Raw genomic sequence first — 13,831 nt, forward strand, 5'->3', positions numbered from 1 at the left:
GAGAATAGTCGGCGTCCACGACTGAGACGAACGACCTTACATTAAAAGGAAAAGAGCTTCAATAATGCAAGACTCTCTGAAGATGATAAAAAATATTTAATCTCATTTTTTTTCTTTTTTTTTTTCCCCTTGTTTTCAAAATCGGTAACATACATCAGATGCGTTTCATTACTCTAATCAGAGATATACATCATGTTTTCTTTTACCCGCCCTGACCCCGAACATCCACTCTGGAAACGTCAGCGGTCGGGGGCCCGGGCGCACGAAGATGATGTCACAGGCAGGCAACGTCGCAGGCGGAGAAGAGAGACCTTAGAAAACGATGCAGGCACACACCTACTTTACAACATCATGACCAGACAGTCGACAGGCATTCTGTATAAAATACAACCTTAAATTAACAAGTAATTAGCTATGTACAGTGTCGTTTAAAAAATAAATAGTCTCATTTCAACTCGGTGCAAATAAAAGTGCTTTTCTTCCCCCCCTCCCTTTTGCAACTGTCAGTCTGATACATTCCCGTTATATAATTTATCTTCTTTACATCATACAAAATAAAAACACTTTGGTTTGCTTTAAAATGGAGCCCGAACCAAATGAATATCAAAAAAGAGAGCGATAGAGAGACGGTATTTGGATGCAGTACCACACAACAGTCACCACGATTTGCTGTAAAATGACTACGCGTAGTAGTGCACACGTACGTATCGGGTACTATAAAGAGACGTCCGTTTTTGTAGAGGAGGCTGTTGGAGACGCAGCTCTCGGGGGACACAGTCTTAATGTCTTTCGGTTGGATTCGTCACAAAAAAAGAAAAAGGAAAAAAAAAAACGAAACAAAATCAGCGGCCCTCTGGAGTGACGGATGCAAGCCTGTTGATATTTAAGCACGGAGATGGATGGGTTAGGTTAGAGGCGATGGGAGGAAGACAGGCAGGCGGATGACAAAATGGCAGGAGAGAGCTCCGGCTGCGGCAGGGAGGGGGGTTTAAAGTGATAAAGACGGACGGAGAGACAGACAAACAAAAAGGGAGGGAAAAAGGGGAGGAAGCAGGAGGAGGCGGGGATCAATAGGACGAGTGGAGACCTCCTCGAATGCGGCCTGTGCTGTGATCTTTCAAGAGATGCTCAGAGGCGAGCCCGGGAGACCGTCCCCTCAGACAGGGTCGCAACCCCGCTCACTGACGAACGAGGGAACCGCAGAAAGAGCGAGCGGAGGGAAGCATGACGGGAAGAAGGATCTGAAATAGCACGAAACACGCACACGCACACATTCCTCCGCTGCCTGACACCTCAGGCCTAAGTCCCCCTCGGAGCGTTGTCTTGTCACGCGGCGACTTGCTGCTCATCTAGCATCTAGAGCTCATCCCTGCAAACTCTACGCCGCCGAACACCAGCTGGCACTTCTGCTGCGCCGCTCGCTGACTGAATCTAGGCATCAGTCTACAGCTGGAGGGGAGACACAATTGTAACACACACCAACGCGGAGACAAGCAACATGTCTTTGATTGCATAAACGCTCGTACGCAAACACTACTTACATACACAGTTCAGATGTACAAGCCTCTGTGTCTGGAAAGGCTGATCAAAGTTGAGCTGTGGGCACAGGAGGTGGGGCAGATGGAGAGGGCGGCCAGCCTGGGGCTCAGCATCACAGAGAGCATGTTTGCGTCTGAGAGGGTGGAGAATGATCCCGTTCAAATACAAATGTTGCGATTTCATCCGTGAGCGAGCAGGTACGGTACCGGAGATCTCTTAAAAGGGGGGGACCGTTTTTTTTCTTTCTCTTTTTTTTATTTTTTATATTTGAGTCTCCATAAATGCGCATGCAGGAAAGTGTGTGTGTGTGTGTGTGTGGCTGCGGGGAGATGAGAGGAAAGGAGACCAGCCTTTCAAACAAGATTAGGGCTGTGGCTGCCTAAAGGCCTGCCCGCCTGACGACACTCTGCATAAACTGGGTGACATCTAAATTAACACCACAACAGCAGGGCCCAGTCTGCTGCGCCTCCTGACACACACACAGAGAGAGAGAGAGGGGGCATCTCACGGACATGGTTTTAAGGGGTTAAATGAGGCCGCAGCTACCTTACGTCGTCCGGTTTTCTTAAAGCCCGTCATTTTTTTTTTTTTTACCAGTATTTAAGTCACTGCAGGCTCACAATTCTTTGAACTCTCTGTTTTTTGTTTTTTTTGTCTGGGGGGGAAAAAAAAACAAGAAGCTAATTTGGCTGTTGTATTAAAGCTCACAACGATACCACCACAAGCTTCCGTTCTGTTTGTCCAGATCTGTGCTTGCGTAGAAGGACGTATCTGGAGGCTACCACCATAACTGCTAATCAACTTGGCTGGCTAGACTTAAGTGGAGACGGTCCAAATTACTGCCAGTGAACACAACATCGTTACCACATCCGAGAGGGGAAGAACACAAAAGATACTTCGGTATAAAAACCATTAGAAAATATAAACATATTACCAAAATCATTTCTTAACATCTAAAAAAAAATCTATTTCGGTGTGATAATGCGGACTGTTAGTATAAGGCTTGTATCTTTTGTGAATTTTTGCACACGTCGTTTAAACGAGGATACACCCAAAACATGTATATCTTTTACGTATTGTGTGACACTCATGGCAAGCAAACAGACAAGAGTCCACTGAGCTGTCGGAGTGACAGAGAGGAGAAATGTGGAGAGCGGCTCAGGCGGCAAATCTAAAGGTCATTCAGTCCTTCCCACTTTAAAATCAAAAGCATGATGGTCGTAATAATAAATCAAGAGGTTCCTTGAACTGCTCTTGTTATATAGAAAACCGACACTCTGTACACAAAGAGTATTTAAAGACATGAGAGAAAAGTTAAGGAGAATCAAAGGGGAACTGAAAAGTAGAAAGATGGTTGAGTTGAGTTTGTCCGGAGCCGTCTCCGTCTGCTCCTCGGTGTCCAGTAATAGACCGAGAGAAGAAAAGGAGAGAAGAGAGGAGTTGGTGGGCGGACACAGTCATCTACCCGGGGTTGTTTTTCTTCCTTTTATTTGGACTGGGATTGGGATCCAGTTTCAGCTCTCGGTACTGCACCTGTTAAAACACACAGAAACACGCACACGCGCACACCCACACACACACACGCGCACGCACACACATACACCACCCGGTCAGGTGGAAAGAGCAAAGGATGCTTGAATAGCACACAGACCCTCCAGAGGCTCCAGTCCAGCTGTGTGGAACAGTGGCCTCGGGGAAGGGATTACACACTGATTACAACACACAGACACACACACACACACACACACAGATGCAGACGCTCGCATGCGCGCACAAACACCACACATGTGCGCTGTTCAAAGCTGACTGTACTTACACACACACACGCACGTACTTCCACAGATGTGCAACAGTGGCCTAAGGGAAGGGATCACACAAACAAACAAAGAACAGGGCAAGGGCTCATGGGAAAGCTTGGAGAGACAACAGAGTCATCTCGGCATAGCAAGATGGCGGGGAGCGAGAGAAAGGGCAGAAAGATGAGGAAAGAGATGGAGGGAAGGGAGAAAAAAAAAGCACCCTGACCAGTTTCCGAGGCAAAGCAGCATTCTCTGACAGAAATGGAAATGTTCATTATGTTGTTTATCGGCGTGGAGGCTGAGGTGTTTGGGCTGGTCGAGGTGCAGGCCACTGTGTATGTATGTATATGTAACTTTTGTTTTGTTGTTTAAATATAGACGCAGTAGTCGGTTCACACTGGCTCGTATGTGCAGAGACATGGATTCGCCTGAAGTCGGCACTAAACGTTTCATTTGTGAGCCGAGGTGCGGCGGAGGCCGGGGAATGTGGGTGCACGTAACAGCTCAGACAAAAAAAATGAGGAGAATGACAGATTTTTCACTAGCCATTTTTGTGGATAATGGCTGCTACTTCTTTGTCAGCCTTCACTGAACACAGATCCCATTTAAAATTGCAGGATGTCTAACTCCAGCCAGAGCGAAGTAAAAGTAAAAAGGAGGATTGAGGGTGCACTGCAAAAAGATACGCGGAGGTAGCCATGAATCTGCGTCAATCTGTCTTTCTTCTGAATACTGAGCAGGCGACATCTACATGATGAGGGTCTTCGCTCCCATTTCCCATCAGCTGCAACACTGACGCACTAATTCAAGGCATCACACAGCACTACAGCATGTGCGAATGGTGTTTTAATACACATGATGACAAACAAGCCTCCGCTGAGACAGTCTCCATGCCGTGAAGAGCTCTGCTGATCTTAAAGGTAAGAGTTTACTGTACTCAGGGGCTCGCGTTAAGTTCGGCTCTGTAGGTGGGACCCGAACGAAGCTGGATGAACTGAGCACGTCTGCGCACACTGACAGCGCTGTAGCCTGGACTGAAAAAGAGCAGCTTGACATTTTTGGGAAATACACCGATTTGCTTTCCCGCTATGAGTCGGATGAGAAAAGCGACACAGCTGTCGTGGGTGTCAGCTAAGTATGAAGCTAGTTAGCTCAGCACTACAACTGGGAGGAGAAGGAAATAGCCAGTGTGGCTCTGCACAAAGGTAGAAGAACAAAATCTGAGCAGCTCAGAGGGACCAGTTGAGGTTTTAATGTCATGCTCTGTATAATTTGTGGAATGAGAGAGTGACCTCCCGGTGTTTTGTCACTGTAACCCACGTGAAATGACATCCTTTTTGACTTCTGGACTACACGGGACAAGATGTGCTAGTTTGTGAGTGTGTGAGTTTTGGAGATACCTAGCTGTAACCTCATGGCTAATGCAAACAACGCGGAAGTTCCCTCTTTCTCATGAAAAGAAAGCAAATAAGCAACTTCCCTAAAACGTCACAGTTGTCCCTTTAATCCCGTAATTCACCAAGACATTAAATACCTCATGACCGTTGTTGTATCACTGTTGCATCACCGAAAATATTTCAGCGCCGCATTACTTCAATTCATCTCTTCACATCCGCCACCATCACTGAGGGAGTTGTCACCTGTTTCTCCCGGCGGCGACTGATTTACGCTCAACGCGAAAGCTTTGCAACGATGGTGAGCGGATCTTAGAAAGAAAGCGCCTTTACCTGTAAGTGATGGACACTCAGATGCAACGGCATCACAGTGGCTGAACATCAACAACCAGAGACTGTCACCGGCAGTCTCGCGCTTTCAAATGTACGCACACACGAGTACAGTTGCTAGCCTAGACAGATTTAAGACGCTGACAAGCACTAGCCACTGAATCAGAATACTAATAGGACAAAAGGAAATAAATAAATAAATGAAGCACCAAAGAGCCAGTATCATCTGTGGGATCCCTCCTAAGCTGATGTGCTATCGGCTACTCTCCCTGTCTGACTGACTGACACTCCCTCTGATTCTCCAGGCAGACAACAAACTGACATCAGTGTGGTTTCTCTGTACTGTCTCGTGGTGGGTCTGTCTGCCGTGGACGGGAACAGCGGCGTCTCTCAGCGCTGGCTGGGTACGAGCCTTCATCATCCATCTTCTTACTGGTTCCCACTGTCGCTTCAATGAAGCCTTCCGGTCCTCTGCTCGCGATGCACAAATGTGAACGCATCGGGGGCGTGCGTGGGGGCGTGCGTGGGGGCGTGCGTGCACCAATGCACACACACACACAAATGAACACCGGCAAAAGAGAATGTATACGCGCCCCCCACCCCACCCCACATCTCCCGCATCTTATAGAAATACAGAAACTTTTGCGCCATTAAAATCCCATAAAAACCCACACTCTTCGCAAACACGCGCACGTACAGTGGGGTTTTTCTCTTCCCCCGTCTCACAGTGGTGGTCACCAATGTCCCGTTAAGGTGCTTACAGAGTGGTTAGGCCAGCATGTGTTGCTCTCTACGCCTCACTAGGCAGCCAGACTGCACTGATACAGATCTGGTTCCTCCTCACTGTCCGCAAGGCAAACTAACATCCTACTAAACAGCTGTACAAATACAACCTGTTTGCTGGATAAAGCGAGGAAAGGAGCATTTTGAGGGGAAAAAAAAGAAAAAAAAAGAGAGGAAAGAATGACGGGAAGAGAGACAAAGAAAGGACAGAAGTAGACAAAAAGAAGAAGAAGGGAGCAAGAGGGCAGAGAGCGGGACAAAGCAACAAAGGAAACAGGAGAGAAAACAATGAGAGTGAAGCAGAGACTGGGTGAGACGCCGAGAGATCTGTGGCTACTCGGGTGATGACAGATACTGCTCTCATGTGGGTGTGGATCCTTTTATAGCAATGCCAACTAAAGCAGACAAACGGAACAAAACCCTGGGGGACTGAGAGGGGTTTATATGGCCCCATCTGTGTGTGCGTGTGTGCACGAGCACGGTGGTAGTTTTGTCAGGAGTCAGCCCTGGCAGAGTGCCCACACTGACGGCAATCAATGACAGCGGTGCATCCACAGACGAACAAGCGAGTGAGCGGCTGAGTCGCTCATGAGTGAAGGAGTAACAGCACATCTGCATGTAGCGCAGTTAAATTGACACGTATCTGCAAATGAAAAAATAAATCTCAAATTTTACTGGTGGCTTTAAACGAGCTAGCACAGATCCAAAAGTAGGACAGGTACGGAGCGGGATCATTGGATGTTAGTGGTCCCATTACAGGGCCAAACGCCTACAGCAGCAAAAAATAAATAAAAAAAAATTGCAGGAACACGGCAATTTAATTCTGCACGTTGTCATTCCTGTCCAAACTCTTTGCGAGTGCATACAAACAAAGAAAAGTTTGCTTGTCAGTAGAAGGTTTGTTTCTCATGAAGAGAAGCGAAGGGGATCAACAAAAAAAGAAAGGGAGCGGGCGGGAAAAAAAAAACAATATTTCAATCAAGAGTTTTCCCTGTGAAGAGCTGCCAGCCGTGAGAAATGGGGCTCATGCGTCACAGGTTCAATTCCACCTTGCTGGTGACAGGCCTGCCTGATGCTACACCCCTTGGCTCACCTCACCCTAATAACACACACACACACACACAATGATGTCGACAACGGGAGCTAGTTAAAGTAAAAAAAAAAACGGAAGAAAAGGCAGACGAGGCGAGGAGAAAGTGGGACGTTAGCGAAATAAAAGAAACCTGAATCGGGTGAAAGTAAAAAAAAAGTGAGGTAATACGGCGAGCGCGCAAGCAATTTGGTACGCGAGCGGGGAGCTTAAAGGGAACATCGACGGGAGAAGCAGTGGGTAAAGACCCGCCGCTGCTCAAAGGCTGCTCCACCCTCGCTCCTCTCCTCTCCCAAATGTTGACAGTACAAGTGCAAAACAGGCTTTGAAGTGTGCTCTGCTGAAGGGGTGCCGTGTACCGCGCATCGCGCTTCGTTTAACGGCGTTACCCACAAAAGCATCCCGGGACGTGCTCCTCTCTCCCCTTCTCGCGTTGAACTTTTGACAGTGTTTTGATGATGCCGGTGTGGGCAGACAGACGGGGCCAAACCGGGGCGGGAGAAGAAAGGCAAATAGGCGAGTAAATGAATGAATTCAAAAAAAATAAATAAATAAAAAAGGCAAGGGAACTATATTTTAATGATACTTCATTATTTTTATTTTTTTTTACTTGCGGTCTTTTCTGCAGAGGGGTTTCATCTCGTGTGACACCTAATGGAGCATAAGGGTTATTAAATGCTTCCACTATTGTGTGCAGTTCAGACATGTGCAAACTGGAGGATTCAGCACTTGCCTCTATTGTTGTGTTGAAAGGAAAAAAAACCATGCCAATGTGACATAAGCCAGAAGGTATAATTTAAATAAAAAAATCACAGAGGAGAGTTTCTCCTATCGCCTGCTGCGGTAGGATACATTCTGAATGGTGACTAATTGTCCACTCGCAGTGAAATGTTTAAATTTGTCACAAAAGTGGAGAAGGGCAAACGGAAGGAGAGAGGGACCTCTGGTAGAAGTGAGTGATGGCATCTGGCAGAGTTTCAGCCTTTAACTGTCCCGCCTCCGCCCTCTGTATGTCCAGCGAGGCTCCGTCCCCAACATAAATGTTGTCTAAAAATATTAACCGGACCCCACCTCCCCCCCGCCGTTCATTAGACGCTAAATTGGAATCCGTGCTTATTTTTGTATTGGGGATTTGATCCGGCTCCTTTACACCGATCATAAAGGGCCACTTGGCATGCTAATTGCCTTGCCCCTGCTTATGCTCTCCCTAGCTCACATGGCTAATGGTGTCGTAAAATATACTAGTGCACTGACACCTCCCAAACGCCAGGTAGGGAATACTTAGCACTACGAAGGTGCTCAGTTTGGCCTCGTTTAAAAGGACAGAAACCGTTATCCAGAGAGGGACAATGACCCTCACACACACACACACACACACGCTGCACACCGTGCCAGCCTTTAATATGGCCGCTCACAGAGGGACATGATGATTTAAGTAAACTGTTCTGATGGTAAAAAAAAAAAAGGAACTACAGCTTTCACACACAACTGGGGATTTTTAAAAAGGTGTTTGTCAGAGCCTTTAGATTTAAATGTAAAATTAACTACCTTAACCGTTCAGCAGATGAATAACGAGTGTTGTTACACAGTTTCTTTTACGTAACTGTACACAAAAATTTGCGATCCCCGCAGTTGCCGCGGTGCCGTACAAGCTATATGTGTGTTATGATGGACTGTGGCCCAGCGTGGCTGCCCTTTGTATATAAAGTCATTAGAACCTCATCAATTCTGGCTGCACTGAAGCACCTTCAAATGATGCGGAACAGTACACTGAAACACCCCCCCCATCCCACCTCACATGCACTACTGCTGGGAGAGCTTGTGTGCGTTATTATGAATGTGTGTGAGGTCACACTGGGGCCCTGAAATAGCACTTCATTAGTCATCCATGGTGTCAGGCATAGTGGGCCCCTGCGCCAATGCCAGTGGGTGCCATAGACACACGCCCGTGCGGGGACGCTCCATTTGGACCCCGGCACCTCTCTGCATCATCCGAGAGCCTCAAGGGCTCGGTCCCCGCGGACGTCTTTGACCCAGTAAGGCGGGGCCAGGCAATGAGGTGAACCCACCACCGCAGGCGGAGGCAGGACGCATCACAGAGCGGAACGTTCTGATCTGTTTTTAGCCAACGACTGCAAACCAGGATGCCATCTCGGAAAATGTAAACTTTGGCTGCGGTGGGAAAGTGATCAGCGCAGGTTTCAGTGTCTGAATGTCACCAACTATTTCTTATTAATATGAAAAAAAAAAAATCCATGTTCTGTCCATCAGCTCTGATCGTACCCTTTCAATCTTCATCTTTCTCCTCTGTGTCCATTTTTACCCCCGGCCCAGGGCCCTTCACCCTCACAGCTCTGCGAGCCTCCTAACTCTCTCTGAAACCTGGCAACAATTACCAGTTCAACAGCTGCGGCAGTAAGCGTTACAGTAGCACTTACAGTATTACTTATACAGTAGGCACAACTCCAGCAGCACGGGCACCAGACCAGAGCAGCATGTCTGCCCCCACCTTCCCCGAGCCAGCAGGCCCTCATTAGGGGCCTTGTAAAGGCCTCGTACCTGCCGGGCCGGGGCCCCTTCGCCGCTCCGCTCCTCCAGGCTCCAGGTGTGTAAGGTGGTTGCACTTCACCAGAGGGGACAGCTTGGGCTCATTTAAGTCAATGGCTACTTGAACTGCGCCTGCTGCTGCAGCAGGCCCCTGTAAACTACAAAACTGTAAAACTGCACGAGGACTGAGGGGGGAGCGCGGGGGGCTGGCAGGGGTGCGTAGGGGAGCAAGGATTATGACCCTGTAAAGATGAAAGAAGTCGTGGGCAACACGCAATCAAAGAGGAAGTGTGTCAGTGCTGATGTGGCAGGGGATTGGTCGTATCAGAGGCCCCCGGTCGTTCAGCCTCAGCCTGCGTGTGTGTGTGTGTGTGTGTGTGTGTGTATGTATTGATCTTTGCTCAGCAGGGCTTAACAGCCACAGTGGACACAACTGGTGCTGGATAACACAACAACTTTCACAAGCTGCCGCTTAATTGCAGTTTAAACTGCACTTTATCCTGGCTAGCACAGCGTGTTACCATTAACATATATACATACATACACACACACACACAGGCAAACGTAAGGAAGGATGTGAAGTCTTCAGCCACAAAGTTAATCTGATCTCACGGTTAATGTAGAAGCAAAACGGCATGGGGCTGGTTAACTGTTGGTTTACACTCTGTTCCAATTACTAGCATAGCTGGGAAACAAGAGCTAACTGTAATTATGTGTGAGTGTATGTGTATGGAGTCAATCAACCTAGTTATATGCCGGGCACTAAACTCACTTAACCTTGTTATCTTACTACACAGCTCCAGCCATGTATGCGGAAATTGAATTAGACTGGGAAGCTATTAATAGGAAAACACAGAAACGGCTCTGAAATAATTAGATTAGACGTCTGAATGGCTAAAACAATGGATAGTCAGTTCGCTTTACGTGAAAGTGCAACAGCGAAGAGCCACAGACTCAGAGGCAGAAAAGAAGGAAAGGAGGGTCCGAGTCGGAGGAGGTAATAAAAAGGAGTCCTAACCCTTGCCCAAGCCTGGAACGGACAGATGGGGCGTCAGAGAGATTTAAAAGACGAGATGAAAAATGGAGAGTTCACCCACCACCTGTACATCTGAGGGTACTCTGGATAGAAAGTCTAGCAGCTCGTTGTTATCAATGGTGTAAGGGTCTCGCAGCTTCTTGGTGAATTTATTCACCCCTGCGGAGAAACAAAAACAGCGGGGGCAGGTAGGAAAAAGTTGGGAGAAGGAGAAATTAATCAGTTTTTACTGCAAATCATGATTGTTAAATAACTGTTAAAGAATGTATGGTTAATGCAGTCTCTGTGACCCCTGTGTTCTTTATTTCAACACAACACATGAAAGGCAGTATGGAACTAAACACAGAGGTTACAGATTCACTGTGTTTACACTCAACTGTGCGATCACCCAAACTATACTCACCCCAGGCCAGCACAATGTATCGGAGAGGGATGAAATAGATGATGGTCGTGGCCAATCCGAGAGCCACAATGGCTAGCCAGCTTAGGAAAGGCACAGTCCAGTTAAATGTGCTGCAAAGAGAGGAAAGAGGGAAGTGATGAAAAAAAAAAAACACGCAGGACACTAAAGTTTTAGTTTGATATAAAAGGCTTCTTTTCTGAGACCGAACCTGTAGCTTCAACCCCCAACTACTAATGAAAACAGAATGAGGCTTGCCCGTGTACACAGGACGGTTAATGAATGGCTTCGTGTATGTGTGTTTAAGAGGCCACGCAGGGCTAAGTGAGATGTGATGGACAGACAGACAGGCAGACAGACAGACGCTGTGTTTGTGTCTCGGGGTTGGGGTGTCACGCTGGCAGCGTTTCCTGAGAGCAGCACTGAGTTACACTCGGTTAGGCTGGCAAGGGGAAGCGGGCCAGCCTGGCATCGGGATAAAAACAAAAAAAAAACAAAAAAAAAAAACACCAGGACGTGCGGAGCAGAGCGGAGCAGAGAGCGGGCCAGGTGCCGAGGAGCAGGCTTACGACTCACTTCTTTATCCTCTCGCCATAGGAGGCCACATCATCCAGTGCATTCTGCACACTGATGCACACGTCCTGAATGGCATAAATCTTGTTCATGAAGCCCTTTCTCTCGGAGTCCTGCAAGAGGACAGATAGAGATGTAGGCGAGGGAAAAAGAAAGCGAGGATGAGGGAGGAAGAGAGGGGGTGAGACGAGAGAGGAGAGAGAGAAAGAGAGGAGGGAAGACAGAGGCTGGGCATAGGCATCTTTGAGAAAACAATACATTTTAAATAGCGTCAAAGATTTGGAGTGGGGAGCCAAATCACCGGATATCCTGCATGAAGTGACGGCGTGCTTTCTTTCATTCCAGGCAGTAATAGAGATATAAAGTTGGCAGAACAAATCAAAATGTTTTCCCCCCTTACAAATGCTCACACAGGAAAATTTGAATATGTGAATAGAGAGGCAGAATTAAACTGAAAGCCGAATGGATACATCAGTCTTTGGGCTCTCTCCCTCTCACTGCCGCTGCCAAGGCAGCGAAGAGGACCGGGCAGAGCCCTCTTTTGTTCTGCTTGCGGGCACACTGAGATGATGTCACCAGCCGTGACATCATTATCATCCTTATTAACGCTGTCACCCACCATGAAGAGCTCTTCCTTTTCAACTTTTGATGGTTGTGAACTCGAGAATATTGCTGAAATCTAAGGGGGAGAAACCACAAACTAGGCAGGCAAAAGTCAATCCCCCACCCCCCCCCCCCCCCCCCCCCCCCCCCCCACACGACACCCCTTTACTAAAACAAAGTGAAGGATTTAAGAAGTCATGCAACAGTCAACGAGCTGCCTGCTGAGTGACAAGCAGGGACGGGACAGATCTGGACAGAATGAGGTGACGGAGATTGATCAAAAGCCACTGGCTCGGTGAGGACATCAACACGCAGACTGGTTGTGGCTGGATGTGACCGGTGGGCATGCTTGGAAGACAAAAGGGGGAAGAGGAGAACTAACCGGGAAAAAATTACACATTACATTAGCATAAACACCTGTGAGAGAAAAACTACATCATATACCCCTCAGCCTTTCACATTCTGGACTGTATAAATGTGGGGACAACAATAATAACAAGAAAAATCTTAATAAAAAAAATTAATTTAAAATTGAATTGTAAATTAATTGAAAAAGATGATTAAAAAAAAGGAAAAAATACAAAAGTTTAAGACATAACCATAGAAATGGTGTTACTAATGAAGACTGATGTTGGTAAATTAGAGATGTGAAGCTCTGAGTAATTCTTCATTGTACCCAAAAAGAAGACACTGACGCAGGAAAAGACAAGGAACCTTCCGGACCTCTGAGGCCTTCACCACATTTTGCTCTCCGAGGCCAGAACCCCCCCATCCACCTCGCCACAACCCTCCCACTGAGACCCAAACTGCCCCCAAACCCACCCTCTTCTTTTTCTGCTCTCCATCCAGGATCAGATAATGTGAAAAATGAACCATGGAGCAGCCAGGGAGACCACATGGCCTCCCCGGCAAAACCGCACAAGACAAATAGATATAATTAGACAGCGTCTCTGGGTTATTTTTCTTCGCAAATATTTTACAAGACTCCCTTTCTTTCCTCCGCCCGCTCTCCTCCTTTCCTCGGCCCTTTCCTCCGAGTCCATCTGTTTTTCATTGCTCGCTCAAACAAATCTCAGAACGCCGTGTCTATTGGACTGGGCTTGGTTAGGCCGAGCCGGGCCAGGCTGGGCCGGGTCAGGACGTTTTTATTTTCGAGCCCGGACTCAGGGGAGGTTTTTTTTGAGGGCCACGGGAGTGGTGTGAGAGAGCGGGCGGGGGTGTAGAGAACGGGTCGGAGGTCATATGAGTATAAACCATTGCCACATGCCCTTCGGACTGCGGTCTGACTCCTATTTCCTGTCTTCAAACGCGACTTGAGGAGGCGGGAGGTAGCAATAACACAGAGGGCCACGGAGAACCTTGTTTTCCCAGCTTCCCTGCACACTGCGCACATATGGAGTCAGGCAACCTGTTCTTATAATGGAACCTAATATGCACACAAACACACACACCCTACAGCTATTAGATAAGGTTGATCTGTACACCTGGTCTTGCTGTGTGACTCTACAAACAATTCTATATCCCAGCACAGATTAGATGATGAAGGCCCTTGACTTTAAAAGCGCTTTCTTTACCTTCTGAGCGAGTTTTTTTTTTTTTTTTTTTTTTGAGACTGCTGTGTCATGGCTGATTAAGAACTGATGCTGAGAGGAAAGCTTTTTTTTTATACCAAAAAGTCCCCTACTACAATAGCAAGATAAATGAATGATGCAGTTTTGTGATTCTTTCTAAGTCTTT

At 47.4% G+C, this 13,831-nt stretch overlaps 1 protein-coding gene across 10 annotated transcripts in view; it reads right to left on the reverse strand.

The window, feature by feature from the left end:
* Nucleotides 1-77: 77 nt before the first annotated feature.
* The window catches only part of mctp1a (multiple C2 domains, transmembrane 1a), a 124,463-nt gene continuing 110,709 nt past the window's right edge, over nucleotides 78-13,831 (reverse strand). For 9 of the 10 annotated variants that reach the window (XM_047590837.1, XM_047590834.1, XM_047590836.1 and 6 more), the window contains 4 exons: nucleotides 11,495-11,604; nucleotides 10,922-11,031; nucleotides 10,580-10,677; nucleotides 78-3,072 (listed from right to left, as the gene is read on the reverse strand). In XM_047590837.1, the coding sequence (XP_047446793.1) occupies nucleotides 3,001-3,072; nucleotides 10,580-10,677; nucleotides 10,922-11,031; nucleotides 11,495-11,604 (390 nt within the window). In that variant the 3' untranslated portion in view covers nucleotides 78-3,000. The remainder of the gene's footprint in view (nucleotides 3,073-10,579; nucleotides 10,678-10,921; nucleotides 11,032-11,494; nucleotides 11,605-13,831) is intronic. The other variant, XR_007113210.1, reaches the window with a different exon arrangement.

This window comes from Mugil cephalus, chromosome 8 (assembly GCF_022458985.1).
Source record: "Mugil cephalus isolate CIBA_MC_2020 chromosome 8, CIBA_Mcephalus_1.1, whole genome shotgun sequence".
Taxonomy (NCBI): domain Eukaryota; kingdom Metazoa; phylum Chordata; class Actinopteri; order Mugiliformes; family Mugilidae; genus Mugil; species Mugil cephalus.